The sequence below is a fragment of the Galeopterus variegatus genome, unplaced genomic scaffold, assembly GCF_000696425.1.
Source record: "Galeopterus variegatus unplaced genomic scaffold, G_variegatus-3.0.2 Scaffold5802, whole genome shotgun sequence".
NCBI classification, from domain to species: domain Eukaryota; kingdom Metazoa; phylum Chordata; class Mammalia; order Dermoptera; family Cynocephalidae; genus Galeopterus; species Galeopterus variegatus.
In genome coordinates, this window is record NW_007731913.1 from 120,922 (window position 1) to 143,712 (window position 22,791).

Sequence of the window (22,791 nt, forward strand, 5' to 3'; positions counted from 1 at the left end):
GGGGGGGGGGGGGGGGGGCGGCTTGTGATGAGGGCCACCTGTTACAGGGCCAGTGCCACGTGAGGGCGGCCGGGTCAGGAGTAGACCCGCGTGGAGGGCGGACTGGAGACCCCCTTCGTTTGGGGTCGGGGGATGGCTCTGAGGATTTCGAGCTGCTTCTGTGCATCGACGTGGGCGCATCTCTTGGCCAACAAGAGACACTTTGGCACAACACCCACCTGCAGTGTTTTAAAGAATATCCCATACGCGCCCAGAGCCGGGGAAGGCTGGCCCTGGGTCGGGGCGCATCCGGGTGGGCGTCTCAGCCACATTTTCCCTCTAGGGCCCAGGCTGCACCGGCCGCAGGATCCTTCTGGTAGAAGGTGGGAAATGGATTCGGGGCGCATGGGCCTGGGTCACCCACGTGGCTCGGGGCGCCCGCACTCGCTTTAAGCGCCGGGGCAGCGGGGTCCCGGGAACACAGCCCAGAGGAGCTGGCGGCCGCCCCCAGGCCAGCACATTTAAGAAAGGGGTGGAGGAAAGGGAGGGACCGCCGGGGTGGGGGGAGGGACGGAGGGAGAGAGGCGACTTACTTCCTTAATCGCCTGCAAACCCCAGGACGGGTGGCGCGGGAGCTCGGCCCGCTCTGCGCGTAATAACTTCGTATAGCATACATTATACGAAGTTATACGATGGTATCTGAACTTGGCTTTGAAGGGATTTTTGGGGGGAAGAATTGGCAAAAGCAGAATTCCAGGCTGATAAAACAAAATCTGAATGTGTCTGGTGAACAAGGGGAATTTCTAGAAGTTAGAAGTGAGTAGAAATATTTGTAAGAGTGAGTTTTATTAAATTCTGAGGGTTTTTGCTCCCTGTGGCCCAGGTACCATAGAAACCTAAAGGTCGAGTGCAGGTCCTATGCTCTGTGAGCACTGTTGTGTTTTGGGATTTTTAGGCCTAGGAGCCTTCTTTATCAGGAAGACAGAGAGATTTATTCCCAGCATGAAGTTTACAGGTATATTATTTGGGAGGTGATCTGTGGTCACTGAAGTCTGGGGTGGAGAACCTGACTTCTTGACCAGTGTCATGCCCTTTTGGTTTTGGGAACAGACAGGATGAATGGGGAACAGGGAACTGTCCCCCTGCCAAAGGGGAGGTCAGGGATGAACCTTAATGGAAGAACGTTCTATTACCAAGGTCAAGTGGGTCGCCCCCGGGGCCGGTCCCGGAGGGCCTGATCCGCGTCTACAGCATGAGGTTCTGCCCTTATGCTGAGAGGACCCTGCTGGTCCTGAAGGCCAAGGGAATCGGGTGAGGACCGAGGCGGGGCGCAACCCTAGCGGGACCGAGCGCTGCTGCGGGCGGCGGGGGTGGGGATCTCGGATAGCGCCCCCCGGATCTCCTCTGCCGCCAGATACTCTCAGCCTTTGGGGGGACACAGCAAGTTACAGCCCCTCTCCCCACCATTCTGGGACGCCTCATTTAGATTAAACAACCATTTGATAGGTTAGAAAAGCTGAGGCTCCAGTAGAGTTACTGGCAGCAGCTCTTTTAGCTCTGGTAGGACCCTGATTCCTGGTCCGGTGTCCTTCGCTTTCCCAACTACTCGTCTCCATTCTTGTCCGGCATAGTCTGTACTGTTCATTGTTATACTGAATACGTGGTCTCTCCTGGAATAGTAATTTACGACAGTACAGAGTTCAGACTTTGACCCTCCTCGCAGACTGCTGAGTTATTTCACGTGGATCAGGTTGTTGGTTTAGTAAGAAAAAAGGAAGTGTCTGTGCCTAAAAATTCAGGCGTAAGAGAAGCCTCATTATTGATACCAGCATAGTTATTAACCTATGGGTTGCCCACAGGAATATGCCAGATCACCTGGCATTTCTCTCTTGCCAAGTATCGATTGGAACCAACTCCTTTCCAATGACCTTTGGAATATTTTTGACAGACATTTATTAGATACTTGGGATGCAGAAGGCTCTGTGGAAGTTTAAAGCACAGCCCCAGTTCTTAAGGAATTTTTCATCTATGTGCTCAGAGTTTGTAAACTAATTATAGTCTTCTAGGGGGAGAATTGGTTAGGCAGGCAATTCTTTTCCCTAAAATAAATGGAAGATGAAATCAAAAGAAAAAAATTATTTTTGGATTAGCCATCACTTCACTAAGATATGCATCTATCTCATTTGTATAAAATTGTGATTCTAAACACATAGCAAAATACTTACTATTTAGTAACGTTTACCCAAAGCACTGTATTATTTGCTGTATTAGTTAGAACTCGTTTACTGCAGGTAAGAGAAAACTAATTCAAACTGGATTAACATTTCTTGTACTCATATAATTGAAAAGTCCTTAAGCAGGACACAGCTAGATTCAGGGGCACAAAGTCCTGGGTTATGTGCCTCCCTCTGGAATTCCAGATTGAAAACAACCTTACTGTATTTACTGGGACAGTTTTCCAAAGGAAAATTGAAATTATTTTACCTTAATAGTTGGGGGGTGGGGGGAAGAGGGGGAGTTAGTAATAGCTACTAACAGCAAACAACAGGAGACTACTACATTCATGGATCAGTTTTAAGTTTGAACCCCAGGATACTTTTATTGGAGAAGTACTAGATTTTTACCACAAAATATAACCTCATAGAACATGGTTTTCTCTATAAGGTGCATCTTCCAACTTGTGGCAGGTGTGCCACTTTACTAAAATGCATGTATGTTCCGAGACTTCTTTATCACAAAAGCCCAGAAGCTACCTTTTGTTTTCATAGCATAAATTTTCAGAAATGTTGATTCTTTGGCAGGGGCTTTGTTTTTCTTGCAATGGCTGGTAGCTGAATCCAGTGTTCTATCAGCACATGAACCTTTTTATAGGTACACATATGCTAGTGTTCAAACAGGCTATTCCCTTGTTTCCTTGGATTACATATTTAAATTCTCAAGCTAAATGCTGTCCTAGCTACTGCTGTGGAAGGGGAAATGGGAAACAAAAGGTGTTCATATATATTATTGTTGAGTAATCTGTTCTATTGAACACTTACCGAGCTTTGACAATCATACAGACCAGGCTTAAATAATTATATGATACTTCCCTTTCTCTTATTTCCTCTACAATCTTTCAGGCAAGATATAAGATAGATCTAATTACAATCTGAATATAGCCTGGACTTCACCTTTTTGGTTTACTGTATAATTTACCCATGCAACATTTTTGGCTTGGTGTCGCCCGCACCGCGTTCAGCCAGTTAGCGCACCGGCCAGCCCTATATAGGATCCGAACCCGCGGTGGGAGCGCCGCTGTGCTCCCAGCGCGGCACTCTACCGAGTGAGCCGCAGGGTCGGACCCCCATGCAACATTTTTTAAGACATATCAACACATGGAGATTTAATCTGAAAGTTTATTTCACAGGTGGATTTTTAGGATTGCTTAACATCCTTGTAAAAAGCAAGGAACTTTTTATTCAGATTAGCAAAGTTAATTGAATTTTGTCATGTTGATTCTTTTTTTTTAAAAAGATGACTGGTAAGGGGCCTTAACCCTTGACTTGGTGTTGTCAGCACCACGCTCTCCCGAGTGAGCAAACCAGCCATCCCTATATAGGGATCTGAACCTGTGGCCTTGGTGTTATCAGCTCCACACTCTCCCAAGTGAGCCATGGGTCAGCCCATGTTGATTCTTATATAGTGGGCAGTGGACACAATTTGACTAGTTGTCTCATGTAATTTACAGTTAAGATGCCTCTTAGCCAAAAAGTAATATCTTATTGACAATTTTGAAACATTTCTATTTATTTATTCGTTCCACAAATACTTACTGAGTCCTTATCTGAAACTATTTTTATTTTCTTCATAGCATTTATATCTATTTAATGTTTTGCTCATTTATGTGTTGTTTAATATGAACAAGACACATAGGATCCCTGCTCTCATGGAGGTTGCATTCTAAGGAGGTGACTTAATAAATGTGTAAATAAATCAGCAAGTAATTTCAGATACATATTATCAGTTCAGTGAAGAAAGTAAAACAAGATGATCATGTAATAAAGAGTCTGCTCAGCAACTTCAGAGCAGTGGTCAGGGAGGGCCTCTCTGACGATGTGGTGTCTGTCCTGGGAAGACCTGGGAGAAGACAGGCAGAGAAGAAGGCAGAGGAACAGCAAACGCCAAGACTCTGAAGTGGGAACATGTTTGGCAAATTCAAGGAATATGAAAAAGGTCAATATGTAGAAGAAAACATAGGGGAAAAGCTTCATAACATTGGTCTTGGCAATGATTTCATGGATATGATACCAAAGCACAGGCAACAAAAACCTCAAATGAAAAAGCTTCTGCACAGCAAAGGAAACAAATGATCAACAGAGTAAAACGGCAACCTGTGGAATGTGTGAAAATATTTGTAAACCATATATCTGGTAAGAGGGTAATCTCCAAAATATATAAGGAACTTCTACAACTCTATAACAAAAAAACTAAGCACCCAGTCAAAAAATGGGCTAAGGACTTGAACAGACATTTCTCCAAAGAAGAAATACAAATGGCCAACAGGTATATGAAAAATGCTCATCATTACTAGTCATCAGCGAAATGCAAATGAAAACCACTCTGGGGGATCACCTCTCACCTGTCAGGTTGGCAGTAATAATAATAATAATAATAATAGACAAGAAGTGTTAGTGAGGATGGGTAGAAATAGGAACCCTTAGACACTGTTGGTGGGAATCCAAAATGGTACAGCTGCTGTGGAAAATAGTCTGGAGGTTACTCAAAAAATTAAAAATGGAACTACCTATGATCCAGCAATCCTACTTCTGGATATATATCTGAAAGAATTGATATCGGGATCTTGAAGAGATATTAGCACTCCCATGTTCACTGCAGCACTATTCACGATAGTATGATGCCAGTGTCCATTGACAGATGAATGGATAAAGAAAATGCGGCACATACATACAATGGAATACTATCCTGCCTTTAAAAAGAAGGAAATTCTGCAATATGTGACAACATGGATGGATCTTGAGGACATTATGCTGAGAGAAATAAGTCAGACACAGAAAGCCACATACTGCATAAGTCTGCTTATAGGAGGTATCTAAAATAGTCAAATTTATAAAACCAAAGACTGGAAGGAATCAAGGCAGAATTGACTCCTAAAATTGAGTTCTGATCAGCTAAGCGGATGGTAGAGCCGGTGATGATTAATTCAGAAACAAAAAAAATTGGTTCACTGCCTTCATAGTTTTTTTGTCTTTCAGGCATGAAGTCATCAATATCAACCTGAAAAATAAGCCTGACTGGTTCTTTAAGAAGAATCCCCATGGTCTGGTGCCAGTTCTGGAAAACAGTCAGGGTCAGTTGATCTACGAATCTGCCATCACTTGTGAGTACCTGGATGAAGCATATCCAGGGAAGAAGCTGTTTCCAGATGACCCTTATGAGAAAGCTTGCCAAAAGATGGTCTTTGAGTTATTTTCTAAGGTGCGTGTATAAGAAATTTCAGTTCCTATTTGAAAACCCTCCCCCTTTTTTAAAGCTAAATCAGTGCTGTCATTTATGGTTCAGTAATTTGGGAGAGAAAAATAGGAATATGCTTGTTCAGCTTGACATGTCCAGCACGTTCTCTCATGATCTGGTTTCTGTTTATCTCTCCAAAGTTATCCCTTTTTGCTCTTCTCTGGGCACTTCATATTCCAGCCCTACTCAACTTTTTGTTTTTCCAAACTCACCATCTTCTCTCTCAGCTTTTACTGGAATATTCTTCTCTTCTCACTTTGCCTGGTTATCTTCCAGTCAATTTTCATTTATCTACTCGTACACTGCTGCCCTTCAGAACCTTGTCGGGGCTGGTTAGTGCTCTAGCTTTATGTTCCCATGTATGCTAACTTCTCCCTGCCAAGGCATGCGGCCCAGGTAATTGCCTGCCTTTTTGCCTGTGTATTGCACTGGGAATATGAGCTCCTGGAGGGGGAGAGCTGTATTTTGATCACTGCTGGTTCACTGCCTAGGCTTGTGATGGGCTCTGCCAGTTTTTAGTTGTGTGACTCTGAGCAAGTTACCTGCTGTTTTACTTAACTGTACCTTAGTTCATCAGACACAATATCTGTTTTCACCTTATAAGGCAATAATCAGTTAATATAAAGCACCTAGAGCAGAGTCTGATACATAGAAACTACTCAGTGTTTGCTCTTGTTATAGCCACAGTGTCTATAAATGAGTTCTACTGTGTGTTGGCAATAACTCTTAGCTGACTGAATAAATAGCATACCTGTAGAATTGTTTGTATCTTAATTACCATCAGTGTGGATTAGTTAAAATAAGTAGTAGTAACAAAGAAATGACCAACAGATGTGTGTTTAGATGTGAGAATAGCAACATCCAGTTATCTTGTTACCTTGGTAGTATTATTGGCATATAAAGGAATAGTTTGCCTCTAGAGAAAGAAATGGTTAAAAAAATACCTAGAATATGGGAGAGACTTACAGGGAGAATGTATTGTTTTAGGAGATGTTGCAAGGGCTGAGGAAGGTAGAGGGCTTAGTAAGCTTAGCCCTGGCTTAGTAGGATGAGGGTAAAAGAATAGTAGAAGTGTCTGCCTTCAAAGCTGTTGTAAAGGAAATATGGAATTTACAAAAAATGTTGGAGAGTTTAAAAACTAGTAACAAGAGATTCATTGTACTGTCTAGAAAGAAAATGAGCTTGAAAAGTAAAGCGGAAATGCCCACCATTACTTCCCTGTTCACTTTCAGGAAAGAGGTGGCCTTATGGACTAAATGGCCTTGCTCTGGCCGCAGCTCACTAGGATAGAAATGTACTCCACTCCCATTCCCAATCATCTTCTCTCCTGGGAACTTGGAAATGAGACACAAACACTAAGACAGTACGGATGTTAAGCTTTAGTGTTGCATATACTTTAGTGTTGTATATATCATTGGAGACTTGAAAATCAAAGGCATGTAAAAAATAAATTTTTAGGAAAACAGAGCTTAAGAACACTTCAAAGGGAACTAACATATTGTAAATAATACGGGGAAGATATGTAAGGAAAAACAAGAGATGAAAGACCAGGCAGGCCCAAAAGGAAATGTGGACAGAGGGGCTGCCTGTAAACCTTCAGTTCCAACAAGAGCAAGCTGTACTGATATAGATGGAGTTTTATGAGATTCTTCTGTGTTTTTTAAGTCCTTGTTTATTTAAAGTGGTATGAGTGGACTTCTGTCTCTTGCAATGAGATGATAACAAAGACTGAGGTATTAAATGACACAAACACCTCTACCACAGCATGAAAGCATCCAGCACTGCTCTCATAAGTCTTAGCAGGTCGTCAGTCCCTTTTGAACAGTCTGCTCATGTCCACCCAAGGTAGAAATCAGAGAAATTCTCTTCTCCAGCTCCCTTTGCAGCCAGGGCCAAGGCTTGTGACCTAGGCTCTTCCTGTCAGACACACGTGGTAGAATTCAATTCAGAAATGAGCAATGTAAGGAAATGGACTTTGTGTGGGCCACTGGTTCTGGGTGGGGAGAAATGTGGCAGAGCTTCTGGCTTTCAGGAGTACTGGCAGGTGGAAGATGAAATTCCAGAGTAGAAGTGGTATTAGTGTGGGTGGCCTCAGTAGACCCCAGAGCTCACTTTCTGGCAGCAGCAGAAACTGTACCATGTCGTGCTCGGCAGTGGGTGCTGCCCATCAGGCTAGTTTTCACAGTGATTTTGGCATATTCCACCATAGTTCCAAGCCTATTTATTTGTTCAGCTTCCCAACAATTCTATGAGCCACTCAATGTCCTTTTAAAGAATTTTTCATCTCAAAAGCGCCAAAGTGGGTTCTATTATTTGCAACTTACAAAATCCTGACCAACATAGCATCTAACAGTGTCTAAGATCAGTCTATGACTTCTGTGAACACAGGAACTTAGTGCACTCGATGTTTCTAGAACACCTGGACACCAGGACTATGAGGTTTCTCTCATGTTTTTATGTGAGGGGGCCAATACAGTTAGCCTCAAACTGACAAACTAAGAAATTATTCTCTGTCTAGGTACCATCTTCATTTTCAAGCTTTATTAGAAATCGAAATAAGGGAGACTGCTCTGGCCTGAAAGAAGAATTACGTAAAGAATTCAGCAAGCTGGAGGAGGTAATCTTTTCTCCTAGCCGCTATCAAGTAAATGATACACTATATCTACCCTCCTTTTCCTTTTTCTCTTTTCTTCCTACTCCCATTTCCCAAGTCATTTGGCAATTAGAAATAATACCAAATTAAAAGTTTTAGTTAACAGCAGATTGCTATAACCTGTTCTATTTAAGATATAAACCACATCACTTAAAAATGCTTTGTCATGGGCTTGCTTTTAAAATACTGTGTTGCATTCACATTAAAATAACAAGAAAAAAATCATACCAACATTGCCACAATTTTTTGTCTGATTCTATTTTTCCATGCTTGTTTGCAGTCCTTGTCCATACTTTTTAAAAAATAATTTAACATGATTATAATCAGAGCATAGATGTTACTCATGTTCTTTTTTCCCACTTAACATTATATAATAACCATTTCTCATCACAAAAAAGTTTGCCATGAATCATACAAACACTTAGGGAAGCCCAGTTGTGTTTTACCTTCATTTGGGGAGAGCTGCTATTTCAGTGTTTAGAGAGAGTCTTCCTCTTGATCTTGAGATATTCCACTGACACTAAGCCTGCAGTTTTTACTGACAGAAACCTAGTTCCTGTCTTTTATAGGAATGCATCCTAACATTTTATCTGTAAGTATGAAGTTTGCTGTAGTTTTTTTCAGAAACCTTTGTTAAGAAAGTTCTCTTACTAGTTTGCTAATTTTTAAAAAAAGTCATGAATGAATGTTAAATTTTATTGAATTTTTTTGCATCTGTTACATCTATCAAAATATTCATAGGATCTTTTCTCTTGAATCTGGTGAATATGGTGTTATTGACAGATTTTTCTGGTGTTGAACCATCCTAGCATTACTGAGATAAAACCTACTTGTTCTCAATGTTTTTCTGTATGTACCATAGAATTAGTTAAGAATTATAGGATTTTTATATATGTGTTTATAAATGTGACTGGCCCATAATTTTCTATATCATCTTTATTTGCTTTGGTATCAAGGATGTTGGGTAACTTTACCTATTTTTCCAATCTCTGAAACCATTTGATAGGGATTGACTGTTTCTGTAAAACATTTGAGCATGGTGTCTTTAGTGGGGGTAGAGTTTTCATTACCAGTTTAATTTCTTTAGCAGTAATTGATTTGGAGGGGTTTACATTTCTTCTTGAATCAATTTTGGTAATTCACATTTTTCTGCCAGACAGTTGGGGAGCTGGAAAGTAATATGCAGCCCATATTCTTCAGATGATTACAGTTTAGGAGTAGACAGAAGACAAATAATCAGGTAGATATAAACAATCAATTTACAATGCATAACCTTATGTGAGAAAAACTATGTAGGTTATTTATGAAGGGAAAATTGGTTTGGTGTAGGTTTAATTAGCCAGATAATATTCTCAGTTCCCCCTTTGGCAAAACCTAATACCAATTCACCTTCTTAAATTTCAGAAACATATGAGGGTACTTCAAAAATTTTGTGGAAAAATAGAATTAAAAGATCATATGAATTTTTCAATAAACTTTTTGACGTACCTTTGTGCTTGATTTTTAAATAATTGTCGTCTGTTTAATAGTTAATCCAGTCTACTTCCAGTATATTTTAAATACAGATGCTCCTCCACTTACAGTTGGGTTACATCCAGATAAACCCATCATAAGTTGAAAATATGCTAAGTCAAAAATGTATTTAATGCACCTAATCTACCGGACATCATAGCTTAGCGTAGCTTACCTTAGACCTGCACAGAACACTTATACTAACCTAAAGTTGGGTAAAATCATCTAATGCAAAGCCTATTTTATAATAAAGTGTTGAATATCTAATGTAATTTATTAAATACTGATAGCATACTGTATACTGTAGAGTATCGGTTGTCTACCCTCATGATCACGTGGCTTACGGGGAGCAGCTGCTCACTGCTGCTGCCCAGCATTGCGAGAGAGTATCTACCCTCCTGGAAAAGATCAAAATTGAAAATTAGAAGTATAGTTTCTGCTGAATAATTTTGCACCATAGTAAAGTTGAAAAATTGAAAGTCAAACCATTACATGTTGGGGATTATCTGTACATTTTTTATTGAAAAATTACATGCAGAGAAGTACTCAGAGTATAAGAGTACAACTTGATGAATTTTCACAAAGTGAACACAGCCATGGATCCAGAACCCATATCAAGAAACAATATTAGTTTGAGCTGTTTTTGTACTTTACACAAATGGAATCATGTAACATGTACTCTATGGGTCTGGCTTTTTTCACTCAATATGAGGTTTTTGGGGTTCATCTATGCTGTGTATAGTTCCTTCCTATTCTTTGTATAGTGTTCCAAAGTATGACTGTTCCACAATTTATCCATTCTACTTTTGACAGACTAAACATTTCCATGTTTGGGCTATTACAAATAGTGCTGCAGTGAGCATTCATGTACATATTTTTTGATGAATGTAGGTTGCATTTCCAAGTAGAATTGCTGGGTTATAAAGGATGCATACTGTCAAAACATGGTCGTACCAATTTACACTATGGACAGCAGTGGTTCCACCCCCTTACTTACTTTGTCTTATTTATTTTAGCCATTCTGATGAATATATATTGGTATTGCATTTTGGTTTTAACTGATAACTAGGTGCTCAGATGAACACCTTTTCAAATGATTATTGGCCATTTTAGATGTGCTCTTTTGTGAAGTTCAAATCTTGCTCATTTTTCTAATGGGTCATTTGCCTTCATTCTTGATTCCTGGGACTTCTATATTTTGAATACCAGTCCTTTGTATTACAAAGATCTTGTACTTTGTGGCTTGTATTTTTCTCCATTTTCCAATTTATTTTGTTGATTGTTTTTGCTTCAGCTCAGACCAAAGATTCTAAAGCTTAAACTGATTAAACAGACAAAAACCCAACTTATACCAGGGTAAAAGCTGCTGCTCTCACCTGCTCTTAATTTGCCTTCATCATTTCTGATGATGAGTCTTATGAGATCCATAAATGATAACTACTCGTGCTGTTTAATGTTCAGGTCCTGACTAATAAGAAGACGACGTTCTTTGGTGGCAATTCTCTCTCCATGATTGATTACCTCATCTGGCCCTGGTTCGAACGGCTGGAAGTACTGGAGTTAAATGAGTAAGATATGGATATTTTGTGTATAGTATATAGAATAATAGTTGGAATATAATATATGTTGACCTTTTCTTTGAACAAAAGTTAAGATATTTAATGTAACTGGTATGAGTGTGAACAAGCAGACAAGAGGAGAGTCTTGGACTATCCAGGGCATCTCATATATCTGCACTCACTATTCCTTCCCATCCCTGGGGACAGGGCATTTCTGTGACAAATAGTAAAATGTTTCAAATTTTACTCCTTCCTTCCTGGTTAAAAATCCATAAGGATTTAAATTTTTATAAGGATGTTGTTGCAGGATTGTATGACTTTCCATTTACCAGTAAGATTTCCATAGTGTTTGCCAAGCTCTGTTTTGAGTTTAGCAGCCATGTTGCCTTACTTTCACTTCTTACAGCTTAAAGTTATTCAGGGTTACTTTTAGTCACATATGTGTGGAATATACTATAAAGCAAATATACTTCACAGGGCCTTGTTTTCCAAAGCCTTGCAGTTTCAAATATTGACCTTGCGGAGGACTAGAAATTTTCCTCAGTCTATAAAGTCTCTGGTGTAAGGTAAAGATTTGTGGCACAGCAAGGTTGCTGGCTCAAGGACAGACTAGTTACTGATTTTTATGTAAAAATACTGAGAAAGTGTTGTAAGATCACTTAATTGTCTAATGGAATGTCATCTGATTTGTTTCACTGAAAGTTACCAGCCTATATTGTTAAACTACAACCCCACCTATGTTCTCTTCCTGTAACTTCCTGGTCTGGAAAATAAATGCAGGAAGAGAACCCCAATTCGGGGTTAATTTTCCCAAGGAAGGGATGCCTCTCGCTGGAGGGTCCCGGGAAAGTTAACCACTTTGGGGCTTCTCACAGCTCAGAAGAGATGGGCTTTGAGTAATCCTTTGTGGCTCTGTCACCCAGGGGAAGTGGGGTGACAAATCCGTGGGAGGCAAAGCAACACATCTGGCCATAGAATAATTAATATATAACATTCTTGATTGCCTTTCAAATTCTCATTTTAGAAAGTTATCAGCCTTTCAGTTTGGACAAGTTCTCACGCTAACTGAGCTGGTCACTTAATTCTAGTCTCAGATTCATCTTTCCTAAAACAAAGACCTCTACAATATCTTTAAAATCTAATATTCTATGATTATGTGCATTTTAAAGAAATATTTTATTTATTTATTTATTGTTTTTTCTTTTTTTTTTCCTTTTTGTCTTTTTTACTGACCAGTAACGGGATCGCAACCCTCGGTGTTGTGCCCGCACCGCGCTCAGCCAGTGAGCGGGAACCAGTCTCCACATGGGATCCAAACCCTCGGCTCGTATAACTTCGTATAATGTATGCTATACGAAGTTATTACGAACCTTGTCGGGGCTGGTTATTATTTATTTATTTATTGTTTTTTCTTTTTTTTTTCCTTTTTGTCTTTTTTACTGACCAGTAACGGGATCGCAACCCTCGGTGTTGTGCCCGCACCGCGCTCAGCCAGTGAGCGGGAACCAGTCTCCACATGGGATCCAAACCCTTGGCGGGAGCGCCGCCGTGCTCCCAAGCGGCGCACTCTCCAGTGCGCCACCGGGCCGGCCCGTATTTATTGTTTTTTCTTTAAAGAAATATTTTTAAAAAGTTAGAGAAAGACAATGAAATGGCAGAATGACGATGATGATATGTGCAAGACTTTGTGATGCCATCCTAGTTAACCTAGTTCATACCTTCTATTCTTTCCTCCTCCCACAGGTGTGTAGACCATACTCCAAAACTTAAGCTTTGGATGGCAGCCATGAGGAAAGATCCCACAGTATCAGGTCATCTCATTGATGTGAAGACCCATCAAGGTTTCTTCGATCTCTACTTACAGAATAGCCCTGAGGCCTGCGACTATGGGCTCTGAAGGGGGCAGGAGTCGTCAATAAAGCTTTGTCCGATATTTTCCTTCACTAATGTGAATACTATTACATGCTTTTACCTTACCAAGTACTCTCAGGTTTCATTGGACCATCTTCTCTTACTGATTTAACATCATGACCTAACTGTGGGGTCTCCTCAAGGCCCTCCTACACAAATGTAAATGCAGTTCCTGTCTCAGAATGCTCAAGTGATTCTGAGGGTCCTATCCGTCTAGCTGAAACCCCCAAATTATCATCTCTAGCGAGATCCGGATCTAGATTTCTAACTGCTCATAGGAAATTTCCACTTGTATGTAATTCAAGGGATGCTCTCTCAAGTTTCTTGTCTTTGGTTTCTGAGTAGAAAAACTTTATTCTTTCCTTCCCATCATCAACTTAATTTCACTCTCTCTCTTATTCTTATTGTTAACTGCCCCCCCACCCCCCAAAAAAAACCCCAGATCCACATTGCCTTGAAGCTAGGCGTCTGGGTAGGCTCCTGTTTGGTCTCCCAGTCTCCAAACCCTTCAAATCTTTCCTACCAAATCCCATGCTGGGCACACAGTGGGTATCCTATTTATGTGAATACTGTGGAGACCACATCAGTTAATTCAGTATATAAGGCTGGATAAGTAATAGGTAATATCCCCATTGAGAAATATTAATGCCATCTTCCACACATTTCCGTAGCCCACTGGGTTTCTATTTAATTTTTACTGTCACATCACCTCCTCCGTGAGAAGATAGGTAGGAAAGCATCATTTCATTCTACAGATGATGCAACTCAGGTCCCAAGGTTACGTGAAGCCTGAAGGTGCTGGCAGTAAGACCCGGAGAACACACCCAGCACACTGCTCTTACCCTCAGGATTTGGGGGCTCCCGCCCCACCCCACAGTCTGGTTTTCTGTACTTGCTGGTGAGGAAAACCACTGAATGATTAGTTCTTAAGCGTGCACCACCATCGCCTACGGCTCACGGATTCGGTAGGCCTGGGGTGGGCTCCCCCGCCCCACGGTGATGCAGGCGATGTGGGGGCCGCGCCCCGAGAGCCCGCCGAGGACCGACTGACTTCACAAACGGCCTTCGGCCGCCACCAACGCCGCGGCCGCCAGCACTAGGCCCCGGTGGCTCCCGCAAGATCCCCAGTCGGATGTGGAGCAGGTGGCCGCGGTGCCACCGCCAACCACTACCCGGCTCACTCTTTCGCCAGCCACGGACACTGGCTAGAACCCACAGCTCCGGTCTCTAAGAGTCCGTAACGCGGCCGCCCATTGGCTCGGCTCCGCACTGCTTGGCAGGCGCTTCCAAAAGCTTTGAGGATTGGCGGAAGCTCCGGGCGCCGCGGCCAGTTGACGGGTAGGATTGCGTAGAAAGGGGCGGGCCCCGCCCGGGCCCCGCCTCTTCTCCCCCTAATGCGGCCGCCGCCCCCCATCCGGTTCCGTCCCTTCCGCGCCCGGAGGTCCCTGGAGGACACCTCTCCTTTCACTTCCACCGGCTGGGTGGGTCTGGCCTGCGTTGCTTTTGAAAGGAAGAGGGGTTTGCGGTCAATTCTGAGCTTTGGGGTTTTCACGAGTTTCGGGGCCTAGAACAGGGTTGCCAACTTTTAATTTTGCCTAAAACTTTAGGAGAAAGCCCGACCCTTTAACCTTCCCCAACGTTTCATCAAAGAGTTTAACATCAAAAAAAGTACAAGGGTTATAATCTAAGAACAGGTCTTTAAACAGAACACCTTTAACTTAAATAGTTATAATTTTTCTGATTTGGCTGAAGACAGGCGAAGACCACCCCAGTTCTTAGCCCTGCATGGGGCACCGCTGGTTTAGCTACATCACAAAGTAGGGCACTGGCAGGCAGGGCAATTTGGCCTCCGGGAATGTCCTGTCTTTGTGAAGACTGTGAAAGTCTTCCTGATAAATTCCAATAAAGATGAAAATAATAATAACTAATGTTGAATGGTTACTAGGTAACAGCCACAAGCTAAGTATTAAATGCTTCTCCAGTGTCGGAATTAAACCCCAAACCATGTGATGTATTGGTACTATAGTTACAAATTACAGATAAGAATACTAGGGCATAGAAAGTTGTCTGAATTTGCCCAGAGTCACCCAGTTAGTAAATGCTGGAGAGGAGATTCAAATTCAGCCTGAACTAAGTCAGTTAAGACCGGTCTTGAGATGCGTTTACCTGCTGTTTCTGCCCCAGTCTCTTTTTATTCAACAACTCTTAGCACTTAGAGGTTGAGCCAGGAGAGGGTAATAACTGCCTTTCTGACAACACCATTCTTATGCCTGGGATTTAACAAGAGGTGTTGATGTTCCTTTCCCAAACTCAATGAGTTTTGTTTGGTTTTATGTTTGACTTTTGCTGATTTCAGGATCTTGAAAATTTTTCTTTGCTTATTGAAATATTATATCAAAATGTTTAAACTCCCCCCCCCCTTTGATTCCTCAAGTTGGAAAGAAAAATAGAAATAGGAAAGCAGAATCAAGTACTTAGAAAGTCTCCTTTGACCTTGCTTTCCCTAGTGGGAAGATAAAGCTCATCCTCTGACAACTTTAGTAATCTTACATAATATGTCCCAAAGACATCTTTATTAGAACACAGGATTCCCTACGGTGTTCACTTTCTAAAAACAAGTCCTGAATGTGAGCTTTTGTTTTGAGAATAGAACCTTTTTTTCTCCCTTATCTCGCTCTTTAAACTGGGTGAACAATAACGAACACCCAGTAATATAATCTGTCATGTAAACCAGGCTTCTGAAATATTAAGAGGAATGTCTTCCAGTTTCTGTCACTATCAAAGACTGTTATGATGAAAAATTTTGAAAAATTGCAAAATGCAAACCCTACTTCCTCTACCCTTCTCTAAACAGACTCATGTAAATAGAGTGAAGAAATTATTTCTGTGATGGCATTCTTTTCATAGAAGGCTTGACCGAAGATCCTCACATTTTCAAAACAGATCTGATTGTATTTCAGGTGGTTGGAAACTGATTTGGAGTAGGTTTAATATGGCCTTATTACAATTTGTTTCATGCTTGAGCGAGTCAGTATAATAGAGGTGTAAACGCGAAACAGTAATATAGAAGGGAAGTTTGCAAAGAGGATTTCAGAGAGGTACCCATTGAGTCTTAAAAAGGAAGTAGGGATAAACTTACAGGTCATAATTAAAATCTTTCTAGGGAAAATATAGTGTTCAGTAGTAAGAATAAAAACCACATTACTGAAATGTAGCCTGCGGCGTTCAGCCAAATGTGTTTTTATTCACTAGTATTTGTCATTAATTTTGCATAAAGTAGACTGAGCTCTTACTCTACTGATGTTGCCCTGCATGATGTCATTTGATACAATAAGGCCATCAAGTTGGTACCGTTAGTGATCTCATTTTACATTTGAGGGAGGTGAAAGTCAAAGAGGTTAGATAGCTTGCCTAAGTGTCAAAGCCAAGGTTTCAAAGTCAGGCCATCTGGCTCCCAGGCCTGTTCTGAGAAACGTACCACTACATTGCTTCTCTTTAGTGGAATAAGAATGAATTCCATGCCTTTGTCTTTTCTCCCCTAACTACACCAAAATACTTGCATTTCAGAATGTGACTTTCCACATGCGGATTTACTTTTAATAACATTTTCCAGCTCATGCAGTATGTTTCCTTTAAAAGTTGGGTATGAGGAGAAAAAACTTGGAAATTCATCCTTTTCTTGCATAGCAGAAAGGTGAGCCCAGGAACCTTTTAATTTACAAATGGAATTCCCAGTTTGGCCATTGCTAATTCAGTCAATATAGTCCATGGCTGGGCAAACTAAAACCATCGGACTAAATCTAGCCAAGGGCTAGTTTTTGTATAGCCCAGAAGCTAAGAATGGTTTTTACACATTTTTAAATGGTTGAAAAAATATCAAAATACAAGTCTTAATTTGTGACATCTGAAAATTATATGAAATTTGCCAAGAGTAACTCCTAATGTAACTGCGGACTTCGGGTGATGTGTCAATTTAGGTTCATTGATTGTAGCAAATGTAATCATTCTTGTTGGGATGTTGATAGTAGGGGAGGTTGTGCATGTGTGGGCGCAGAGTAGTACATGGGAAATCTCTGTGTCTTCTGCTCAATTTTGCTTGAATCTTAAAACTTCTGTAAAAATAAAGACTTTTAAAAAATATATACAGTTGAAATTCAAATTGTGTCAATAAATAAAGTTTTATTGGAACACAGCCACACCCATTTGTTTATATATTATTGATGGCTGTTCATACCCTACAGGGGTAAAGTTGAGTAGTTGAGACCAGATGGCCTGAAAAACCTAAAATATTTACTGTCTGAAAAAAGTTTGCCAACAATTCAAGCTATTGCATCTGGTATAGACTTAAGACACTGTTTGAGTGTGTTGCCTCTGGAGTCAGACATCCAGGGTTCCTAATCCTTCCTCTTCCACTTACTAGTTGTGAGGTTTTAACCAGTGCTTACCCTGGCTAGCCTCAGTTTACTCATCTTTTAAAATGGGATAATAATAGAACACTTATAGGACTATTGTAAGGATTAACCAAATACATGTTAGCAACAACTTGTTTTGATTTGGGGATTTTGCATTCCTTATATGGCCTTCCTTTTAGAATCTTGATCTATTTCTCCTAACTATTTGAAATCTGCTTTATTTATGTGAAGGATACATTTGTCTGCCCAGATGTCATTTCATTATCTACCAGGAGCTCTAACATGACTTGGTTATGTTCCTCGCTTCTATTTTAATACCCAGTTTCCTTCTTGATCAAAATTAGCTCCATAGTAGTAGTTATTCTATTACTTTCTCTGTCTTCTGAAATGAAAAGTTGTCGGCCTAGCAAGTCAAGAACCAATTTGTCTTTTCCAACACCAGATTTCTTGCTGACATATATGCATTTCCTTTCCAGAAAATATTTATTCAAATATTTTTGCCATTCCCTAATTCTTATAAAGTGACAACACATGCCATATTATTATCTAAGTTTATCTCACATGAAATCACTAACTGGCTTAGCAAAAAATGTAGGTGAGTCACTGTTCTGAGATTTTCAGATTCTTATTTGGTAGAAAAAAATGTTAACACTATTAACCAAGAAATTCTGGATAGACTGGAATTCCAAAGGCCAAAAGGTGCCCATTCATAAGCTACACAATTAGGTTCTGTCATTTTAATGGAAGGTATTTAGATTCAACTAACGTTTGTTGAACAGCTCTAATGTGCTTTATCTTTTCCTGAACTTATATCCTTTTCTCTCCACATTATCAGCTTTAGAGGTCAAGACCATGAGTCAGCTTTTGGACTTTTAAAGTTCTTCAATCCTACTATTTGGTCACTTTGGGCAAATAATTTCATTTTTCTGAGGCTTTCCCCCTCTATTTTGTAAAATAGTAATAATACTAGCTGCCTGCCTGAGCAGTTGTGGAAACCAAATAAGGTAATCCATGGAAATAATTCAGTGTGAGTGAGACACAATACTTTTCTTTCCTTCATTCCCTGTCAGTCCATAAAGTGCATTTGCAAGCAATTGCCACTTCAGCTCAATCCTGGAAAAATTAAAGGAATTCTCTTTCCACCTGCTGAAATTCAGGATCTCAGCTTATCAATGTCAGAGCCAAGGCCAGCTACATCCTTTACCTCATGTAGGCAGAAGAGCTGTGCAAGTGGCCCCTGTATTGCTGGGCTGTTGGCAATGTGTCCCTCGCAACTAGAAAAAGACTTCTTGGAAATTTATGCTGGGGGTGGGGAGAGTTCACAAACTGTTCTTTGCCTCCAGGCATCTTGTTTTTATTCACTACCAGTTTTTCAGAGCTTGTGTAAAATCTCACGAGTGGGGCCAGGCTATGGCGAGGCAAATGTAGTGTCCAGGGCCCAAAGTTTAAGGATGCACTGGCCCCCGGGGTTGTGCAAGATCTCAACATCAATAACGTTGTCTTCCCTGTCTGCTACATCATGAGAAAGTTTGGCCTTATTTTTTTTTTTTTTTACAAAGAAGCTATACTCACACAGAGGATGGGGGCAATTGTCTTAGTGGTGCAAGAGGGAGGGCTCCCAATGGGAAAGAAAAAGGCAGCTTTCCCCTGGCCGATTTTTATCAAACTCCCTTGAAATACGTGTCGGGGTTTAAATGCCCATTCTTCGCGGATTTATGACGCGGAGGAGGCCCCACCAAACGCTGTATCCACATGTCCAAAGCAAGGGCACTTTTCTTTTTGCCACCCCCACTCTTGGGCTTCCGAATCTGGGGCGATGTCTCCCCAGATTAAGTTATCCTAGCTCCTGCCCCCATCACTTCCCCTCTGCCCGTCCAGAGCCCAGTCGTTCAAAAATTGAATTTGGGGCAGGAGGGTGCGCTGGAACGCTACCATCCCTGGAGCCTGCGGCGGCGGCGGCGGGGGCGGCGGCGGCGGCGGAGAGGCGAGCTACTGGGCAGCGACTGTCGGCGCTGGTCGCTGCGCAAACACCTGGAAACCATGTCTGGGAATGCGACCCGGAGCCTGGGGAAAGGTGAGTCCTCTTGGCGGGGGTCCGCGGGCTGGAGACGCCGCGCGACTGGGGATGTTGGCTTCAGAGAAGGGGCTGCCCGGCCTTGGCCCACAGACGTGCGGGGCAGAGAGGGAATTGGAGGGCTCCGCGGCACAAAAGCCACGCGCAAAAGGGTCCTCTGTGGGATTCGGGGGGCAGAGCGCCTGGGATCCCGGGGAAGTGAGTGAACCCCCCCCCTCTCCACTAGGCTAACCAGCCTCTTCTTCCCCACGTGCTCCCAACCCCTGCCCTGCAGGAAGCTGCCCCCCAGGGCCCGTCCCAGAGGGCACCATCCGCCTCTACAGCATGAGGTTCTGCCCCTTCTCGCACAGGGTGCGCCTAGTCCTCAAGGCCAAAGGCATCAGGTGAGAAGCAGAGACATCAGGTGAGAAGCAGAGCCTAGGGCATCCTGAACAGGCCCAGTGCCCCACAGGCAGGGGGATGTTTAAAACCTGGGGCTCCCTGCTCAGGTTCTAGAAAGGGCTCCCTGTCCATTTCTTTTCCCAGGCAAAGTCAATCAATGGTTAGCAAAGCGCCGGTTGTTTAGCAGGCCCACCTGAAATGTAGAGCTCTTTTCTGAGTCGTGTCTGTGCATGAAACTTCTAGGTCAACACAGAGTAAACTGAATGATGGACTAGTGAACTGGCTCCCTCCCGTAATGTTTGTTTAGCAGCCTGAAATGTAGAGCTCTTTTCCGAGTCGTGTCTGTGCATGAAACTTCTAGGTCGACACAGAGTAAACTGAATGATGGACTAGTGAACTGGCTCCCTCCCGTAATGTTTGTTTAGCAAGGGCACAGCCAAGGCTACAAATTGGCAGCTTAGGAGCTGATGTAAATATTTCTTCAGGGCAGGGTTTCTCAACCTTGGCACTATTGACATTTTGGGACAGATAATTTTTTGTGGGGGAAGAGGGAGGGGCTCTCCTGTGCATCATTGGATATTTAGCAATATCCCTGGCTTCCACCCATTAGATGACAGTAGAATCCCCCTCCCTCCTCGACATGACCCCCCAGTTGTGACAACCAAAACATGTCTCCAAATATTGCCATAAGTCCCTTGGGAGGGGGGCAAAAGCACTCCTGGTCGAGACCCACTGCTTCAGGCTTTAACACAATCTCCTAGACTGAGCAAAAAATGTACACACTTGTTTCCTTTAATCTTTTTAAGCATATATGTGCCCCTCTGGTAACTTTACAGGCTTGACCCTCCAATAATAATAACAATTAAGAAGAATTAAAAAGTTATTGCATTCTTATGTACCAGGTACTATCCTAAATACTTTATATGTATTGACTTATTTGATCATTGCAATGATGCCAAGAGAAGGGTATAATTATTACTCCCCATTTTACAGTTAAGGACACTGAGCACAGAGAGGTTAAAGAATGTGGCCAAGGGCACCAGCTAGACTGTACAGTATGATGCCAGAATGTGTGCTCTTAACTGTTAACATTTATCATATTCTGTTGTAATCTGTTAATACCAGATTTGTGTTTTCGAGCTTTAAAATGTACTAAATTCTCTAATGCCATGATTAAGTGTGTGAGCCCTGAGACAGTTTGCCTGGCTGTGATCTGGGCTCTGCTACTTCTTAGCAGGTGGCATTGGGCATGAGGGTACTTCCTCCATCCTTATTGCTTCCTATGAGGTAAACCTACCTCATGGGGAATTCATGAGGAACAAACGAGGTAAGGCATAGAGACCACCTAATACATCTTACTGCTGGAATGAAGACAATGATGTTATGTATCTTATGCACAACTTAAACTTTAAGCAGCTAATTGCAAACTTTAATTTTATGAATCGATTGCTTCTGCTTTCAAGATGAGCATCTGCCTGCATACACCTCTCAGTTTTGTTCTGTCTTGTTTTCCCTTTGCTTTTTTGAGACATGAAATTATCAACATTAACCTGAGAAACAAGCCTGAATGGTACTATACAAAGCACCCTTTTGGCCATATTCCTGTCCTGGAGAACTGTCATCGTCAACTGATCTACGAATCTGTCATCGCTTGTGAGTACCTGGATGACGCTTATCCGGGAAGGAAGCTGTTTCCGTATGACCCTTATGAACGAGCTCGCCAAAAGATGTTATTGGAGCTGTTTTGCAAGGTATATTCAATATTAAAAAGCCACTTACACTCTATTTTACTTTTATGTCTTTCTTGAGCTTCAACCCATTTTAAAACCAAGTCATTGGTACAATTGTTTTGTTTTAATACCACATGAGCCTCAGTTGGATAACTGGCATGGGATTAGAGGAGGATATGACCATTGATATTAAAGGTTAAAGGCTTAACTGCTAGGTGCTTTTCCATTCCAACTAGCAGTCTTTGGAGGTATGGTTATGACATGGTAATAACCATGTGACTTGAAATAGGAATGTTGAAAGAACTGAAAACTGGTAATCCTGTAAAGGGAGTATTTCTCAGGCTTCAGGTAAAAAATATGGGAGTATGAAGAAAATTGTGCATGGAAGGGGACTGCCCTTTACGCAGGGTAAGATTGCCACCTGTCTAGGAAATGTGAAGAACAGAGAAAAGGGGGCAGCCATTGATAATGGGAGAAAAAGTGATAGAGAAATTTTAAGATGGTTCCCTTTGAAAAGAAATAAAAGTAACTCACTGATATTAATAGCTTATACTCATACTGACCACTTATGATGTGGCAAGCATTGCCCTAACTACTTTATAGAGGCTAACTCATTTAACCTTACAACTGTCCTTTGAAGTGGGTACTGTTATTGTACCCATTTTTCAGATGAGAACACTGAGGCTTAGAGAGGTTAAGTGTCCCGCCTAAGAATGTACAGCATGGAAGCAGCTGATCAAGTAAGGAGCACTGGAAAGCCCCTGTTAAAGCACCTTGTTCTCCCCGGGTGCTGTGACAAGTGGATTCCTGGAACCACAGATAAACTAGTGCTCTTCGCAGGGATCTGGGGAGTCTGTATGTGGTGTTGGCCTGTTATGTTGGAGTTTTAAAGCTTCACTGCATTTTTAGGTGGAGCAAGAACATGGAGTTCTCACGGAATTCTCCACTAAGAACCTGTGTCTCCTCTCATTAGGTTCCACACCTGACCAAGGAGTGTTTGGTAGCACTGAGATGCGGGAGAGAATGCGCTGATCTGAAGCGAGCCCTGCGTCAGGAACTCTGCAACCTG

At 41.9% G+C, this 22,791-nt stretch overlaps 3 protein-coding genes across 6 annotated transcripts in view; 2 read left to right on the top strand and 1 right to left on the bottom strand.

Annotated features, from left to right (window-relative positions):
* The window catches only part of LOC103605421 (WD repeat-containing protein 96-like), a 121,436-nt gene extending 120,806 nt beyond the window's left edge, over positions 1 to 630 (bottom strand). For all 4 annotated transcript variants that reach the window (XM_008590006.1, XM_008590003.1, XM_008590004.1 and 1 more), the window contains exon 1: positions 573 to 630. The gene's annotated coding sequence lies outside the window, so the exon portion shown is untranslated. The remainder of the gene's footprint in view (positions 1 to 572) is intronic.
* Positions 631 to 1,189: 559 nt separating this feature from the next.
* GSTO1 (glutathione S-transferase omega 1) lies at positions 1,190 to 13,190 on the top strand. Its single transcript, XM_008590007.1, has 5 exons — positions 1,190 to 1,290; positions 5,232 to 5,454; positions 8,009 to 8,107; positions 11,117 to 11,223; positions 12,958 to 13,190. The coding sequence occupies exons 1-5, from the start codon at positions 1,232 to 1,234 to the stop codon at positions 13,109 to 13,111; spliced, it is 642 nt and encodes a 213-aa protein (XP_008588229.1). The 5' UTR covers positions 1,190 to 1,231; the 3' UTR covers positions 13,112 to 13,190.
* Positions 13,191 to 19,532: 6,342 nt separating this feature from the next.
* Positions 19,533 to 22,791, top strand: part of LOC103605424 (glutathione S-transferase omega-2-like) — a gene marked incomplete at its 3' end in the record, with an annotated part of 5,026 nt that continues 1,767 nt past the window's right edge. Inside the window, exons 1-3 of the mRNA XM_008590008.1 lie at positions 19,533 to 19,611; positions 19,886 to 19,994; positions 21,521 to 21,743. Of these exons, the coding sequence (XP_008588230.1) occupies positions 19,578 to 19,611; positions 19,886 to 19,994; positions 21,521 to 21,743 (366 nt within the window). The remainder of the gene's footprint in view (positions 19,612 to 19,885; positions 19,995 to 21,520; positions 21,744 to 22,791) is intronic.